The 19,049-nt window shown below is 37.5% G+C and overlaps 1 protein-coding gene across 4 annotated transcripts in view; it reads left to right on the top strand.

Annotated features, from left to right (window-relative positions):
- Positions 1-19,049, top strand: part of GRIA2 (glutamate ionotropic receptor AMPA type subunit 2) — a 113,019-nt gene that overhangs the window by 58,204 nt on the left and 35,766 nt on the right. For 2 of the 4 annotated variants that reach the window (XM_077814478.1, XM_077814479.1), the window contains exon 6: positions 2,047-2,208. In XM_077814478.1, coding sequence (XP_077670604.1) covers positions 2,047-2,208 — 162 coding nt within the window. The remainder of the gene's footprint in view (positions 1-2,046; positions 2,209-19,049) is intronic. The other 2 variants (XM_077814480.1, XM_077814481.1) reach the window with 1 other exon arrangement.

A 19,049-nucleotide genomic window follows, 5' to 3' on the forward strand; every position in this document is an offset into this window, starting at 1 on the left:
GATTCAGTAAGAAAAAGGACTGAAGAATTTGGCTTTGGTGTGTGTTTAGCATACAGTAACTATTATATCTACATACATACTAATTAAAAATATACGTACGTTACTAAATTGGGAACAAGACTGAGGAACATTTCTCTCCCCCTTTCCTATGGTTCTTCTGGGGTCAGCAGGAGAGGAGAACCCACAGTGAGTCTTAGGCATGTCTACATGGTGTTGCGAATCATTCTTTTGTAGTATGATTTCTGAAGCGCATTGTGTGCATTGATTGGTCCATGATAGGCCCTACTGGTGTACACTAAAAATTCCCTAGTGCACTTTACCGCAGTGCTGTTTGAAATGGGACTACATTAACAACATGCCTTACAGGACTTTTAGTACATGCCAGCTAGGTTCACGAGCCAGTGAGTGCGCAACATGTTAGTACACTTTAGAATTTCCTCCAGACTAATGCTCCACGTAGACTTGCTCTAAAGGGCTCTTTATCTCCCTCTCCTTCCCACAGTCTTCATCCTCTGAGAGCACTATTTAGGTGAAGAGCCAAGTAAGGGTGAAGGGATGGGGATGAGGGTGGATATTACTGACCACTCCTGGAGGATAAGGAACTCATATTACTGACTTGGTTAGAGACACACTCAGGTGACCTTTGAATGTCCCTAGTTGTGTCCCTCATATCCGCTTCAAGGAGGCAGGGATACCCCCATCTCTTCTGCCTCTCCAGCTGTCTGTTCTCACCAGTTTGATGTTAGGACCATTTTAAAAAATGGAATTTCCGAGAGAAAATCTTGAAGGTGAGGGTACATAGCACTAAAAATCCTACCACGAATATTGTAGTGAGAGCAAAATTAAGAAAATAAAAAATCACGAAAAACTCAGGAAATTCAGAGTTAACATTAAACTTACAAGAAATAAAAATACTTTGAAAGTATCGACATTCACAGCATAGGAACCCAAACTACCTTAACTCTTCACTATAACAGTGCCCTGAGAAAATCAGAAACCCAGACTACAGAGAAAATCTATCCAGACTGTCGTCATCTTAATTACTGTAACCTCCTCTCTGCTCTTTCTGACATGCACAGTATCCTCCACAGCCCAGTCTGTTCACAGAGCAGCTGCTAAAATCATCCTGTATTTCTTGCCTGTCATTCTGACCACCTTTTCATTGGCTTCCCCTTTTCTGCCATAGAAAGTCTTTGGCTTCAAGGCTATTTCACAGGTCTGCTCCTCCCTGCTGTCTACACTGGTCTTTTCTTCATACAGCATAAAGAAAAAATGAGATGTAATTGAAAAATCACCTGCTTATTTGACAGCTAGTTTATCAAAATTAACATATTTCCCCTCATTTAATGTGGGCTAGTGACACTTCACTGTAATTCATTTTCTCTTTATTGCATATACGTGAAGCAGGGACATAACTAGGCCCTCAGGTTCATGTATTTGGCTTCCACAAATTTTTAGTGGGAGCCCTGTTCCCATATATCTGTGGGTAGAATCTGGCCCGAACAATTTGTCTTAAAATGACTTGCTTCATTCTCTAGGCTAGAACAACTTTATTTGCGTGACGGAATAAGAATATTCATTCCAGAAAAAATAGTATTTTATTACAGGGAGGCTTATAAGGGTCTTCCCACATACTCTCTGAGAAGGCAGATCATAGCAATCTTCCCTTGAGTGAGACAGTGACTGACTCACTGTCACTGGTTAGGGATAGATTGTGTGGCTGTTTTTCATGATAGTGAGCACTTACTCACACGAGTAGTCCCATTGAAACAAATGGGATTGCTCACATGAGTAAATTCTCATAATTAAAAAGGACTTGCTGAGTTCAGCTTTTAATTGGTAAAGGAGAGTAACAAGACACTTTCTGTATCTTCAGTGTTCCCAGCCACTGCTGGCCATCAGAGCTCTGGTCTGCGCCCAGATCCCTGAGAAAGGGAAATGTTGCGTTACATTTGTGCAATAAAAATTGCATGGTAACTCTCTTTACTTGTACCCACTAATCTGATAGATGTGGTGAAATAACGGACACATGTTTTCTGTGCCCAGGGATTTACTGATGGAGATTTATCAAAAATCCAGTTTGGAGGAGCTAATGTCTCAGGCTTTCAGATAGTGGACTATGATGACCCCCTGGTATCAAAATTTGTACAGCGCTGGTCAACATTGGAAGAAAAAGAATATCCAGGAGCACACACCAGTACAGTCAAGGTATATTTTTTATTTATTTTAACTTAGATAGAAGATGGGGTGGGTTTGGGGAAAAAGGCAAAAGATAGAGCAAGGCATATGAAATCAGCCATGCCAACAACGTTTTATGTTCCTCCAAGCTACTTTTAACATTTTCTCCCTGAGGGCTGTTTGAACAGAGATCCTGTACTGTCACAAATGTTCAAGATAACTTTAATTTTTTTGTAGCACTGTAAAGTTGTGCCTGGCAGCATGTTGTGCAGTTGTTTATGATATGACCATATAGGCAATGACATTTTTGAGGTTTTTTTTTTTATTTATTTTAAAATCTCTTCCTTAAATCTTCTAGATGAAAACATATATGTACTCACAAACACACTCATGAGCACACACGTCCACAGCATCATCTTCCTCCTGCAATATCCTGAAAAATAAGTGGCTTATAAATGCGTTGAAAAGCTTTGTATTTTGAGAGAGATATTTAAGTCAAACAAAGCCTGTTTTAAAATTAAAATATTCACAATAAACTGTACTATACTAAAAGAGAGGTGTGGTCTGATTTCAGTCCTGAGTGACTCATCGAACTAGTCATTTAATTTCTGTCTTAGTTTCCCCTCTTGGGAAAATCAGGATAATAATACTTTCATACTTGATCAATTAATGTTAGTAAGGCATATTGAAGATGAACACTGCTCTGTTAATACTTAATGATTTTAGTATTTATTTATAGATTCAGCACAATTAAATCAAATAATCAGAAGTTGCAGGGGAAATATGTTTTGGGACTAAAATGTGTTTACATAAGTAGCATGTTATCTTTACTGCTTTATACTAACCATAAGGAAATAGATAACAGTTCTCGTCTGATGATAAAAATTCTCATCGGGACTATGAAGTGCAGAAAACAAACAAAAAATGTGCAACAACCATAATATAATGTAAAGTAAAAATGAATATAGCTGGTTACTTAATTGTGACGTTTTTTCGGACTCAGTCAATGACATTATTTTATTGCAGTTACCTTTGTGCATATGATTGGTTAAAAAAGTTATGTGCACAAGAATCCCTTGTGCTATTTCCCTGATAGAACAAGGTTAGGACTGCATCCTGCCTCAGTTCACATGTGCAATTTGCACTAGTGCACTGATTGAAGGTATGGTTTGGCTGTGAATGATGAATACAACCTATAAGTTGTTCTCTTCTGAGTTCTTTGAAGGCTGCTGCTTTCCTTAGAGCCCTATTCCCTCCTCCTCCCCCGCCCTTGCTCTACCTTACTCCTCAGATTATCACAGTGAAAATGATTGTGGTCTGAAAAGTATATTTTACAATAAAAGACAAAAGGAGCTCAAGCTATTTTGCTTATCAGGAAGTAGGTTGAGAGGCCATTTGATCATCGTGGTTTATAAGGAAGGATTAGACTTTTATTGGTAAATGTCAGTAAAGGTCTATTTCACCATACACATGCAAACTGATGAAAAAATGTTTCCCCCATTAATCATTGACATTTAGAAATAAAGTAAGAAAAATGCTGCTTGAGAACTTATTAGAGTTTAAGGATGTTTATTTTGTATAGTTTGATGTGTGATGTTGACAACTTGTGTTTTATGCAGTGTTGTTATAGCCGTGTTGGTCCCAGGATATTAGAGGGTGAGGTAATATCTTTTACTGGACCAGCTTCGGCATCCCTCTCACCAATAGAAGTTGGTCCAATAAAAGATATTATCTCTCCCACCTTGTCTCTCTTTTGTGTTTTAGCAGTTATAAAGCTTTTACTTTTAGATTTCAATGTTTACTATCATTTACTATCATTAAATTCACCCATAATTTCCCACAACTGTAAACTGATAAATAAAACAAAAAAACTTTAAAACTCATAATTTTGCCCATGAAAATTTAAATCGATAAAAATAAAAAAATGCTTAAAAATAAACATCAATATTATCCATCGAAATATATTAGAAATCAAAACTTACCAACCTTATCTATAAGTATAGTGGCACCTACACAGGGTGAAGAAATGTGATATTATTGGGCTCTTTAGGAGATACAGTTATAATAAGATCCAGATGCGGAAGGTGAAGTCAGCAATGTCAAACTGGAAATAAGATGCAAATTTTTAACAGTGAGAATAATTAATCATTGGAACAGATTATCAAGGGATATGCTAAATGCACAAGACTTTAGAATTTAAATCAAGATTGGATGTCTTTCTGAAAGACAACCTCTAGTCTAACCACAAAATGTTGGCCTTAAAAATCTATGGGTGAAACCCTGGTCTCACTGAAGTTAATGGGGTTTTGGATTTCATTCTATGCATCTATGAAGAGTCATACTGAAGTATCTCCCAAAATAAACAGCAATGTAGAATGTGGCAATATACTCTAGTCCATCCTTTGTTAATACTTCCTTTGCCTATATAAGGAGCTTGACTGTTTAAGTATTATGGCTGTTGGAAATTTGTTGAATTCCTAACTATGCTGTGCAGAAATTGTGACAGTGTGAATTCAAGTACAGTAGGCTAATTCATTTAATATGTATACATTTTTATAAAAAATGCATGATAAGTTCTAATGGGTGAAAGTTGAAGCAAGACAAATTCAAGCTGGAAATAAATTTCTAGTTTTCAAATTTTTAACAGTAAGGACTTTAACCACTGAATAAACTCATCTAGGGATTTGGTGTATTCTTCATCACTAGAAGTTTTTAAATCAGATTGGCTGTCTTTCTAAAATATATACTCTAATTGAATCAAAAGTTATGACCTTGATGCAGAAGTTACTACACGGACTTCTATAGCCTGTGTTTTGCGGGAGGTCACATTAGATTATCATAATATTCCGTTGTAGCCTTAAAATCTATGAAGCTCTGATGTGTAATTCTTCTAAATCTTCCAGAGGAATTTTTCCATCTGCAGCTTTCAACTCTGCTATTGTTTGAAAGGGATGAGTGGGAACAGTTGTCTTTTATGGAAACAAAGTCATCTGCTACTGATGCTTCTGTGTTTATTGATTAGAACAAAAACTGAACTGTATCTTAAGGAATACGTTTAGTTTTAATATAATGATATAACAACCATTGGATCTGAACTTGCATTCTTTGGGTTTTTATGTTGTCTCAGCAAGGAGGGCAGGAATGGTCCAATGAATAATACTTAATGTTCAAACAACAACAGCTATATAAAATGTATGCTAAAATTATTAAACCAATTTACAAATGCAAGAAGTCATTCAAACGCTATTGTGAGGTACATTATACTGCGTACACTTGGGAGCTTCGGGAGATATCCTGCTTTCTAGGGGCAATATTCTACATACCCACTAGTACATTCTTTTGGTATAGCATTTTACCCTTTTCATACACACACAGCCAGACAGCCCTGCCTGTCAGTGCATAGGAGGAGAGAGACATACCATACTCCGTTCCCTGCACAAGGGAGATGGGGCAGAGCAGAATGCCTTCCCTACCATGGGCTGTGCCTATATGGTACAGTTTTGTCTGAAGGTGGTAAGTATTAGTAATATTTAGTCACATTATTCAAGTGTAATTCCAAAGATAACATCACAGATTCTGTATCAAATGGACATGAGCTAATAGGAGTTTTCTATTATGGATATGTAAATTAAAGGAGGTTACATGCCCCCAGTCTAGTCACTGCAGATGCCCTCTGGTTGGTGGCACTGGTGCTACTGTTGCCTTGTGTTCTTCTTACTAACATCCAGATGGAAATGCAAAGGGCCAGTTTACATGATAAAATGGAATGCAGTGCACAAAGATGAATTTAAAGGGGAACTTGCTTTTTAAGAAAAATAAAATTTATTGAAGTTACCCACAACAATATCACTAGTGAATCACTTTCTTTGTAATACAATTTTTAATATATAATTTTTAAATAATTGGGGATTGCAGAGTCTTGCAGCATAAATTATATAGATTGGGAAAGCTTGTTTTGTCAATTACACCATAATTAGATATGTCTGTTGTAACTGAGGCTAAATGATGTTTTTGCTAATTATTTTTAATATATACTTTTTAATATACTGAAGTCCATGCTTTACTGGTTTGGGACTCAGCATCTTTCAGGATTGATACTTTATAAGGTATATACCTTATAATATTTTATCCTATTAATTGTAATTGTGGTGGTTCTCATTTTCCATATACATTTCTAAAACAGCCAGCAGATCTATGGATCTCGGACTCCCCTCTTTAGGCCCCCACTGAACTGGAATTGTGGTTATTTTCCTTGTCATGCAGCCAAAGCAAAAGTCACATTTAATTTTAAAAATGCAAAATAATAAAATAATAACAAGCTCAAAGCACTATCAGATACATTATTACTGTGAAGCACCTACAACTATATAGAACACAAAAATAAAGACCATTCCCTGAAGAACTATACGGGCAAATGATGCATGCACATGTAATAAATCATGGCCACATCATGCACATAAAGACACCACTGACATCAGCTGCAACCAAATCTGGGACCTGCTACAGCAAAAGCTCAAGTCCCTACAACTTGAACACCATTAGGAATGTGATAGTAATAGATTGGATGGTCACTGGAACTAGAAGAAGTTATGATTACACGAACAAGGCCAACATAGTACAAATTACCCATTAAACAAGCTCATGTCAAGCATTGCAGGCCCACTGTAGTTCAGCTCTCATTCTATAACAAACCATGGCCGTATGTACCCACTCAGGAAGCAAGTATATCAGCTGGAATTGAACATAGTACTGTCAATACCAAAAGGAAAGCCTGAGGTCAAGGCAAAATCCTTTAGTTCTGAGAAAGTAGTAGGCTCTGTAGTCACTGTGGTCAATCACTAAATGATCACATACACTAGATCCATGTACACACTATTAAGCAAATCTAGGCCTACCTTATATAACTAACTAAACAATCATTAGTACAATGTTGTTGACACTTATAAAAAATTATACAAAATTTGCTCACTGACTGAGATCTTTTATGGCTGACCACTTCAAGTTTCTTACCCCCCATTATTGTCAGCACCATTGAAAAATCATAAGATTGGTCCCCCCCAAAATCATGATATTTTAACAAAATAATAAGTGTTGGGTTCTTTTTATTTGCCTTCTGTTTTTTGAGACTTCAGGGGTTCATATTTTCGAGCATTTCTTCACAGCCATGAAAGCTGGACACTTTAAAAAAAAAAAAAAAAAAAAAGAAAGAACATATTTTGACATAATCACCTGATACCAGGAGCAGCTTTAAGAAAAATACTCAACAGTTCTGTGAGATTCATGATAACATTGTGAGAGTTGACAACACTTCACCCCATCCCAAACTGTTAATTCAGGAAAAATGAGGTTTGTAATGCAAGGCTGATGATTTGACTTCAGCATTGGTACTTTACCTAATGTACATAGGCATAATATACAGTAGATTACATATCAGATAGAATAATTCATTTATTTCTGCGACTAAAGAAAGGACTGAATAAACTCATAAATAATGAGGAAAAGAACAGTGAGAACTCTTTTTTAAAATGGAATTTCAGAACATGCATCTTAGATGTAATCCATTAAGTGGAAACAAATGTACAATTTATCAGTTAGACGACTGCCATTAGTAGATATGTTTCCTATGTTTACACCACATTGTAAAATTGTTCAGTAATGTCAAACTTATTAATAAGGGTTATATAAATGCTATTCTTCTGTACCTGCAACAGTGTTAATGGGAAAAGCATGATTGATTAGGTTGACAATCAAGTAATTCCACAGAGACTACAGTAATTTATAAAGGCTGAGTTAATGAATTTTAGGATTTATGACTTTATGTAACCAGAACACTGAGATGGAATTGGGGCCATGTTTTCAAAAGTGGCCTTTAAAACTGTGCCTGCAGTTTTGCATTTGCAATTTTTTGTGCATGCAATTTTTTCATGCCTATTATTTTGCTTACCCAGTCAGATTTGTGTGCACAAAATATTGGGATGCAGATCTGATAGTTGGCTGATTTACTACCTGATTTGACTAGACAAATACTCTTTGGACCTACAAATGTAAGTTTGCAAAAAATTAGGGGTGGAAAAAATGCATGCATAAAAAATTGCAAATATAAATCTGAATGCACCATATTAACAGTTTAAGGCTCCTTTGGTCCTTTAAATGATCATTAATCCAAAATGCTTCAGATTTTTTGAAAAAGTTGAACTACTGATCAGTGCAAGCAGGGGTGGATTAATGCAGGATCCATAGAGCCACAGATCTGGTGACATGATGCATGGGTGCCAATGGACCCACAAAATCCAGATCCAAAGACTCCACTTCTGCGGAAGGAAGCATTTGTAGGACAGCGGGCCAAAATCTTTACTATATAACTGATTCTTGACATGCCCCTGCTTGTTGCTCAGCTTCTTTTGTTCTCTGACCTACTCTCAGTCAAGTGGCACCAGTAGGATCTGCAGTCGGCAGGTTACAGGCACACAGAAAAAGCAGCAGCAGAACTACTGTTCCCATTTCCTGTCCACCCCAGTGGAGCTTCCTCTTCACATTTTTGTGGCCTGAGGAGGGGCTGCATTAGGCAGCAGCCGGCCCAGACTGCATATAACTAATCTGAGCATTTTAAGTCTCCTGCTCCTGGCACTCCACACCCCTGAAGAGGGTCACTCATACATCTGGCCACACAATGCAGAGGCCCTCCACCAGTCCAAAGCAGGGGGAAAAAAATCTAAATGTGGCATGGGGAGCAGGATAGGTTCACGAGCTCAAATAGAATAAGGGCCCCCAGACTATAAAGGAGGGACAGTGAAGCAGAAAGAAACCTGAGGGGGCAAAGAGGAGTAAGAATGGGCCTGAAAGTTCTAAGATGCGGGAAAAAAGGAAGAGTCGGGCCATGTGGCAGAAGAGAAAGATGCGTACAGTATCGGAATGAGACACGAGGCTGAAACAGCAGAGGAAGAAAGGTCCTCAGAGCTCATGAGACAAAGACGATGAAGAAGGTCAGAGGGTGGAGCTGAGTGAATGCTTGTTTCTCCTGGGGGTATATGACAGTATTGAAGGGGGAAGTAGATGCTGGATTTTTATATATTTTCGGTGGGTGTTTTTCCATAGAATGGTGATGCTGGTTTATCACATATTATTATGTTTTGGGGATGTACTGCACATATTATTTTTTTGAAAAATGGTACTGCTGGGGTATTAGTGTGCTCCTTCATTTATCCTGAGCCTGTAAGATGCTGAACTCTTCCTTCGGCACCTTCAGCTCCTATTGACTTTATTGCCGTGCTGAGTGATTAGCACATTGCAAGACCATACCCTTATTCCTCCTACATGCCATAATAGAAAATGAGAACATTTCTGCAGTTTTAAAAAAAACAAGATAAATAATCTTATGGTAAGGCTGTCATTCTCTGTTATATTCTGGAGGTTGAGCTCAAAATTCTGTAGAAAGGATACCTTTCAATATGAAATTCTATATGGCTGTAGAGTCATTTCTATAGAATGTTATTTAATTTCTGTACAAGCTTATCCCTAGGATTTATCTCCATTAATCTGTGAAGGACTTTCCCATAAGGGTATGTTTAAAAATAGCACAGTTAAGGAGCTTAATGGGGTTTTAACAGCTCTTTTCATTCATCTGACACTGACCATTTTCGACTACAAGATACTGGGCTGTTAGTCTATGCTGCTGTGAAAAATGCTGTTTTCTCCTTCTTCCTATAAGATGCTGTTTTCAATTATCTTTTAGTGAAGTATTGTTGGATTTCTTCCAGCAAAATGATTATAAGAAACTGTTTTGAAGATCATCTCAATAACTTCATCTTGGTTGACTAATAACCCAGAATCATGAATGATATTTTTAACCATACTTAATGGTACTTTGATTACTAATTTTAATTAAAAAGGAATGTTGATTGGGGATCTGGAATACATTTGCTGTAAATCAAAGAAACTTAATGGCTTTTACATAACATTTTATATTAGTTTATGAGAGTTTTTTTTCTTTTTTCTTTCCTGGGTGGACGAACAGGCTGTGGAGAAGAGTAAATATTTATTTGCTTATGGTATGAGTGCAGTGGTGAAACAATAGGCAAGAATAAGTTAGTCTAATATATATTCTTCTGTCCACAGTGGAAACCGGTCATATAATTTATTATACTAATAATAGTAATACAGGATGCTGACAGAAGAAATTAAAAACTAGTCCTTTGTTTCTCAGCTCTTCCAATTTTTTGTCTATAGAATAAAAAAGGTGATACTGTGACCTTTTTAAATTTTGAGTTTGCCACATAGTCACGTTAAAAAACAAACAAACAACAACAACCCACAACCAAAACCAAAAATAGGTAGGAACAGCTTTAAATTCACTGAGGCATGTTAGTGTTGTTTTTTCTTTTTAAATCTCCTTTTCACACCAGTTTGATATTTCCTGTATCTGTATATCCGTACCAAAATATTAATCTAATAATCCTTTCAGAATGAGCAATCAGTTTTTATTTACATATCAAACATGTTTACACTTTAACATTCACATCAGTCCTTTCAAATCCATTTTCAGCGCTGCTGGAGACTTTGGTTTTTTATTTCTACATCTCATTTTCATCCTCTATTGTATATTTTTTCATCTGGTCTATTTTCACTGCTGGAATAATAGGCTGAAATGCTGTTGTTGGAATCTTATCAATAGTTTATATTTTTAAAATGCTGTTTGTAAACTGTGATATAGTGTTCTGCTTCTATGGGAATTTGTGTTTCAGGAAGGAGATTTTATGCATCCATGCAATGATGATCCAAAAGAATATGTTCAAAATTGTTTACAGTAAATTAAGGTTGGCCTTTGTTCTTTTTCTGGCTATGCTATTGATGTTTCATCTTTCTGTGCCTCTGTTTCCTCATCTAGAAAGTGCAAATAACGGCACATACTTCCCTTTGTAAAGTGCTTTGAGATCAATTTGTGAAAAGTGCTATATGTTATTATATACACTATTTAGACTTTTTGGTGAGGTAGGAGGAAGCTCAATTCCTTGCAAGCCCTCATAATTGTTGGAGTAGGCTCTGAGGCCAGAGACTCAGGAGTATGTTGGGTTTGCTTCTGAGACCTTAAACATTCAGTAGCCTCTGAGACCTTATCCAATCGGTCACCCAAAAACTCAGCTTGACTCTGAACTCACTGAGGTTTCTTTATTGGCATACAGTCAAACCATACTTGAGTTGATCAGGCTCAAGTGTAGGGTGGGTACAGGGTATACACCACATCCAGTGTACATAATCGTGTGTCATCTTATATATGCTTATACTTAATACTGTTGGTTTTACTGTTCACATACTTTATGGTTGGTCTACTGATTTTTGTAGCCCCTCCCCATCTAGATCATGAGCTGTTCACGCACTGCTCCATGTGCTAGACCACAGCTGCAAGGTATCACACCTTGCTTACTATCCTATTATCTCTTTTCTGCTAGCTACATGTTTCACATGTTTGCAAGGCTATGGTAAATTCATGCTTTGTTCATTGTTTCATGTCCTTGCTTAGAACAGACCTACAATAAGGGGCATTGTGGGGAAAGGGAAAAAAGCCTCAAGGGAGAACACATTTTTTTGTATTAAATTTAGGTATGTTGAAAAAGGGATGCTGAGTAAAGAGTTGTGTTAAAAACTGTAACATCCTCTGCACTGCTTTATTTTAATACTTGATATGTTGTTCTTGTTCAATAAGAAGTGTATCAAGGGATAAAAATATTATTATATTCTTTATCGTATAATACATTTAGACAAAAGGTCATAGACATGAGACACTGTTTTAATAGCAAAGTTCAGAGACTATTTCTTTTTAACAGCACTGAGTAGATGCCTTGTAAACCTTTGTGTCTGCTTCAAGATTGAATTGTCTCTAGATTGTGCATAAATGATTGACTATAGCAGCTGAAAAATAAATGCCTATCTCAGCAGCGAATGGAATTGTAACTTAGTTCTCTGAACAAACATCATTAAATCATCTCACCTGCTGATTAAGACTGGATGCTTGAGCTCCATAGTCCATGATCAGGGAAGGCTTAGACAAAGCAGTAATTGGACCCAGAGTAGCAGGAGGCAACATTGCATGCTTTCCAGCTATCTGTGTAGGTAGGCATAGGTGCTTCTCATGAGAGGAAAATCAAGGACTTAGGAGTAGGAAAAAGACAAGTGTCTCTCTAGGCTTGTGGGGGAGAAGTGCTCGGATACCATGGTATTCATAGATGTTAAAGCCAGAAGGCTTTTAAAATTGTGATCCTCTAATCTGACGTCCTGCATCACTAAGACCATAGATCCTCACTCATCAATTTCGCCTTAAATCCATAACTGGTGACGGGTGTAAAACAAATTCCATCTTGTGCATGCAGGCCAGGAGTGAAAAGCATAGTCTGTTGGGTGGGAAGAAATCTGAAGTTTTGGTGGATCCACATCCCATTTAACTTTAATGCATTCTAGGATCATCTCAACTCCTTGTTTTTTTTAAAATATGTCCATTTTTGTTTTCCCTTTCTCTGCTGACTGCTGACCCCCTCCCGCATCCTACTTTGTTCTGTGACACATTCCAAATATTATGAAGAAATATCTCTTTGTTTATGCTAGGGCTGTCAAGCGATTAAAAAAAATAATCACAGTTAATTGCATGATTAAAAAATATTAATTGTGATTAATAGCATGATTAATTGCACTGTTAAACAATAATAGAATACAATTTATTTAAATATTTTGGATGTTTTCTACATTTTCAAATAAATTGATATTAATTACAACACAATACAAAGTGTACAGTGTTCACTTTATATTTATTTTTATTACAAGTATTTGCACTGTAAAAAACCAAAAGAAATAGTATTTTTCAATTCACCTAATACAAATACTGTAGTGCAATCTCTTTATCATGAAAGTTGAACTTACAAATGTAGAATTATGTACAAAAAACTGCATTGAAAAATAAACAATGTAAAATGTTAGAGCCTGCAAGTCCACTCAGTCCTACTTCTTGTTCAGCCAATCACTCAAACAAACAAGTTTCTTTACATTTGCAAGAGATAATGCTGCCTGCTTCTTGTTTACAATGTCACCTGAAAGTGAGAACAGGCATTCTCACGGCACTGTTGTAGCCAGAGTCACAAGATATTTACGTGTCAGATGTGCTAAAGATTCATATGTCCAGTCATGCTTCAGCCACCATTCCAGGGGACGTGCGTCCATGCTGATGACGGGTTCTGGTCGATAACAGTCCAAAGCAATGTGGACCGACGCATGTTCATTTTCATTAACTGAGTCAGATGCCACCACAGAAGGTTGATTTTCTTTTTTGGTGGTTCAGGTTCTGTAGTTTCTGGATCGGAGTGTTGGTCTTTTAAGACTTCTGAAAGCATGCTCCACACCTCATCCCTCTCAGATTTTTGAAGGCACTTCAGATTCTTAATCCTTGGGTTGCGTACTATAGCTATCTTTAGAAATCTCACGTTGGTTCCTTCTTTGCGTTTTGTGAAATCTGCAGTGCAAGTGTTGTTGAAATGAACAACATGTGCTGGGTCATCATCTGAGACTGCTATAACATGAAATATATGGCACAATGCAGGTAAAACAGAGCAGGGGAAATACAATTCTCCCCCAAGGAGTTGTCACAAATTTAATTAACACATTATTTTTTTAATGCGCATCATCAGCATGCAAGCATGTCCTCTGGAACGGTGACCGAAGCATGAAGGGGCATATGAATGTTTAGCATATCTGCCACATAAATACCTTGCAATGCCAGCTGCAAAAGTGCCATACAAATGCCTGTTCTCACTTTCTGGTGACATTGTAAATAAGAAGCGGACATCAGTACCTCCTCTGAATGCAAACAAACCTGCTTGTCTTAGCGATTGGCTGAACAAGAAGTAGGACTGAGTGGACTTGTAGGCTCTGAAGTTTTACATTGTTTTGTTTTTGAGTGCAGTTACGTAACAAAATAATTCTACATTTGTAAGTTGCACTTTCATGACAAAGAGATTGCACTACAGTACTTGTATAAGGTGAATTGAAAAATACTATTTCTTTTATCATTTTACAGTGCAAATATTTGTAATATGCACTTTGATTTCAGTTACAACACAGAATACAATATATATGAAAATGTAGAAAAACGTCCAAAATATTTAATAAATCTCAGTTAGAATTATTGTTTAACAGTGCGATTAAAACTGCGATTAATCACGATTAATTTTTTAATTCATTTTTTTGAGTTAATCGCATGAGTTAAGTGCGATTAATCGACAGCCCTATTTTCTGCACATTACTTGCTCTTCTGAACCAGCTTTTGCCCTTAAGAACATGTGAGCATTTCAAAGCAGGGTACCTGTTATTTGTCCTGCAGTATTCTGTGTGCCCATGTCGTTGTATAAATAAATAGTAATAACCTTATTACAGCTGCTTTTGGTGCCTCTGTAGCTTAAGGTCAGCTGTAATTCCATTATAAAAAACACTTTTAATGAAAATCCATCTGGATCTCAATTTCTCCCCGTAGAAACTAGCATTAATTAAGGCCGGATGAATCAGTTCAGATAAAATAAGTATTGACCTGGATCTCTGACCATCCCCAGAATTGAAACTTCTTTAATATTTCAAAATTTTCAGTTAATATTGTTTTGATTTTTATTCATTTCTGTTTTCTGCTTCTGTTTGGGACTGGGAATGGAAATGTTGATGTTCTGCCAGTAAAATTGCTCCCCTGGTATTTACAAACCAGCAAGAACTCCTGTAAATATTGAATGTGTTTTCTCACAAGAGCTCCATCCCAATTTACAGATCAAAGAGGAATGGATAAGCAGTCAACCTTTTGGGGACTTTTGTGAGCTACACCAAATTTCCCTAGCATTTGAGTTTTGCCCATCAGTAGCCAGAATGCATAGGTGTTTTGCACCATGACTTCCCCCAAATATTCCCATAGTTCCCTTGCATAAAGCCCTTTTGCACTTTGGATGGAGAACCATATTCCATACAAAGTACAACTGTTGCCAAACACCCATGGGAACAAAAACTCATTCATGCTAATACTGACACAGAACAAATGAAAAGGGGCATGATCATGATCAAATCAAACTGCCATTTGGAATATGAACATTGTGCATTTGTGACACTAGTAGTATAGTAGCTGACCAGCTCTATAGTTTATATTAAAAATAATTATTTACATTACCAAGCCCTGTCATGACAGTGTGCAAGATATCTCAGGAGAACTTGCAAGGAACAATTAAACCAGAATCCACATGAGCTTGAAAGAATCATTTCAGAGCAGCAGAGAACAGACTAACACACAAAAATGCAATGTTTACATCTAATCAATAGAGTTTCCTGCATGTTAGATCTCGTTGAGATAATGCTTATAACATTTTGCTGTTTTCACAACTATTTTTGATTTTGCCATGAAAATTATGTAAAATTCAGTAAAAAGTTGCCATTTTTGTCCAGTTCTATTTAATATGGACTGTTTATATAATAATAAGATTGTACATTTTAGTGTCCATTTAACATCTAACTTGAACTAAAACGCTCTATTTCATTATTACCCAAAGGAAATAATTCCATCACATAGGCAGATTGAAAACATTTTGGCAGAACCCTACATAACTCTTTCTTGGGGCCATGTCAAAAGAGATGTAGGTTAGAGAGACTTAATTATAGTTGTGTCCAGGAAATGTCTGGCTATGTGGACTCTCTCCTCAGGCACTACACTTTGAGCACTGTCAGCTATCTTCGAGACACCACTGACTTCCTGAGGAAACTACAGTCCATCGGTGATCTTCCAGAAAACACCATTCTGGCCACTGTGGCTGTAGAAGACCACTACACCAACATTCCACACAGAGATGGACCGCTAGCTATCAGGAACTGTATCCCCGATAATGTCACGGCAAACCTGGTGGCTGACCTTTGTGACTTTGTCCTTACCCACAACTGTTTCACATTTGGGGACAATATATATCTTCAAGTCAGCGGCACAGCTATGGGTACCCACATGACCCCACAGTATGCTACCATTTTTATGGCTGACTTAGAACAACGCTTCCTTAGCTCTCGTCCCCTAATGCCCCTACTCTACTTGCGCTACATTGATGACATCTGCATCATTTGGACCCATGGAAAAGAAGCCCTTGAGGAATTCCACCCTGATTTCAACAATTTCCATCCCACCATCAACCTCAGCCTAGACCAATCCAAACAAGCGGTCCATTTCCTGGACACTACTGTGCTAATAAGCAACGGTCACATAAACACCACCCTATACCAGAAACCTACTGACCGCTATGCCTACCTACATGCCTCCAGCTTCCATCCAGGACACACCACACGATCCATTGTCCACAGCCAAGCTCTAAGATACAACCGCAGTTGCTCCAATCCCTCAGACAGAGACGAACACCTACAAGATCTCTATCAAGCATTCTTAAAATTACAATATCCACCTGCTGAAGTGAAAAAACAGATTGACAGAGCCAGAAGAGTACCCATAAGTCACCTACTACAGGACAGGCCCAACAAAGAAAATAACAGAACGCCACTAGCCATCACCTTCAGCCCCCAACTAAAACCTCTCCAGTGCATCATCAAAGATTTACAACCTATCCTGAAAAATGATCCCTCACTCTCACAGATCTTGGGAGACAGACCAGTCCTTGCTTACAGACAGCCCCCCCAACCTGAAGCAAATACTCTCCAGCAACCACACAACAAAAACACTAACCCAGGAACCTATCCTTGCAACAAAGCCCAATGCCAACTCTGTCCACATATTTATTCAAGTAACACCATCATAGGACCTAATCACATTAGCCACGCCATCAGGGGCTCATTCACCTGCAAATCTACCAATGTGATATAAGCCATCATGTGCCAGCAATGCCGCTCTGCCATGTACACTGGCCAAACCGGACAGTCTCTACGCAAAAGAATAAATGGACACAAACCTGACATCAGGAATCATAACATTCAAAAACCAGTAGGAGAACACTTCAACGTCTCTGGCCACTCAGTGAAAGATTTCAGGGTGGCAATTTGGCAACAGAAAAGCTTCAAAAAAAGACTCCAACGAAACTGCTGAGCTTGAATTAATATGCAAACTAGATACTGTTAACTTGGGTTTGAATAGAGACTGGGAGTGGCTGGGTCATTACACATATTGAATCTATTTCCCTAGGTTAAGTATCCTCGCACCTTCTTGTCAGCTGTCTAAATGGGCCATCTTGATTATCACTACAAAAGTTTTTTTCTCCTGCTGATAATAGCTCATCTTCGCTAATTAGCCTCTCACAGTTTGTGTGGCAACTTCCAGCTTATCTGTATGTATATAATATCTTCTTACGATATGTTCCATTCTATGCATCCGATGAAGTGGGCTGTAGCCCACGAAAGCTTATGCTCTAATAAATTTCAGTCTCTAAGGTGTCACAAGTACTTCTGTTCTTTTTGCGGATACAGACAAACAAAGCTGCTACTCTGAAACCTGTAAATCAGAAGTAACGGCAGCGATGTCAGTGGAGTTACACTGGTGTATAAGGGTATGTCTGCAGTTACTGGGGATCAATGCTGTGGCGATCCATTCATCGGGGGTCAATTTAGTGGGTCTAGGGAAGACTCACTAAATTGACCACAGATCGTTCTCCTGTCGACTCCGGTACTCCACAGGAATGAGAAGCGTAAGTTAAGTCGATGAGAGAATTTCTTACATTGACCCAGTGCAGTGTAGACACCGCAGTAAATCAACCTAAGGTACATTGACTCCAGGTACATTATTCACATAGCTGGAGTTGCATAACTGAGGTCAACTTAACCCCGTAGTGTAGAGCTGCCCCAGTGTTATATAGTCACACCTTGACCCTTCTCTCAGTGAAACTGGTTCCAAATAAAACTCCCATTGGTTGTTCTCCTAAATGAGAGGAGGATGAAGCCTCCAATATATAGGAAAATCAATATACTACTTACACAATTTATGTATTTATATATATTCCTTATCCTGTATATAATTATGGTAACCATCACATAAACACTTGTATTTCACTTATAGTAGTCTACGTTTCAAATAAGTATATAACATTAGAAATAGTCTGGGAGCCAAGAGACTTAGGTGCTGTTCTTGACTCCACCATTAACATAGGAATGTCACTAGATCACCATCTATCAATTTTCCATATGAAATAGGGAGGTAAGATGTTTGTATGTCACTTTGAGCCCCTTCACTTTAAAGATGATGTATATGTGCAGTGTTTTATACAAAGGGACTTTACACTTAGCTCATTCATGTCACTACATTTCTCCCCAATAATGACATAATTTTCCCTGAGTACTTGTTAGATGTCTGAGGCATAGAAGAATAAACATACAGCTAAAAGAAAGTAAAATAAATGGAAGAAATAATTATAAGATGGTTCAAAATGCTAATAAACTTTTATTCCCCCTTTGCAGGTATTGATTGCAATGTTTGTTAACCGAAGTTCTTTACGTTAAAAACTTTGCACATCACATTTCCTTCTACTGTGAAAAACTACACAGAAAGAGTATTGCCATGCTCAGGGACTCCACATAATGTGTCAGACACTTCAATCTCACTGGATTGAAACCATGAGAGTGTAAAAAAAAAAAAAAAAAGTTGTTCTTTTTGTATTTCACTTTTGTTTTTTGAGCTTTTATGAGGATGCTCATTTCACGTTGAAAATTCAACCTTAAATGCACATGTAAAAATGCAGGACTCCCACTGGCTGCTTGGAGAGAGATTCCACTGACCATCTCTTAACCCCTGGGATGAAGAAGCTATCCCTGAATTTACCTTTTTTAAATGTTCAGTTTAGTTTATTAAATCAGCTTCCAGCTTGAATTATTGCTTGTGGAAT

The sequence above is a fragment of the Eretmochelys imbricata genome, chromosome 4 (assembly GCF_965152235.1).
Source record: "Eretmochelys imbricata isolate rEreImb1 chromosome 4, rEreImb1.hap1, whole genome shotgun sequence".
NCBI classification, from domain to species: Eukaryota; Metazoa; Chordata; order Testudines; family Cheloniidae; genus Eretmochelys; species Eretmochelys imbricata.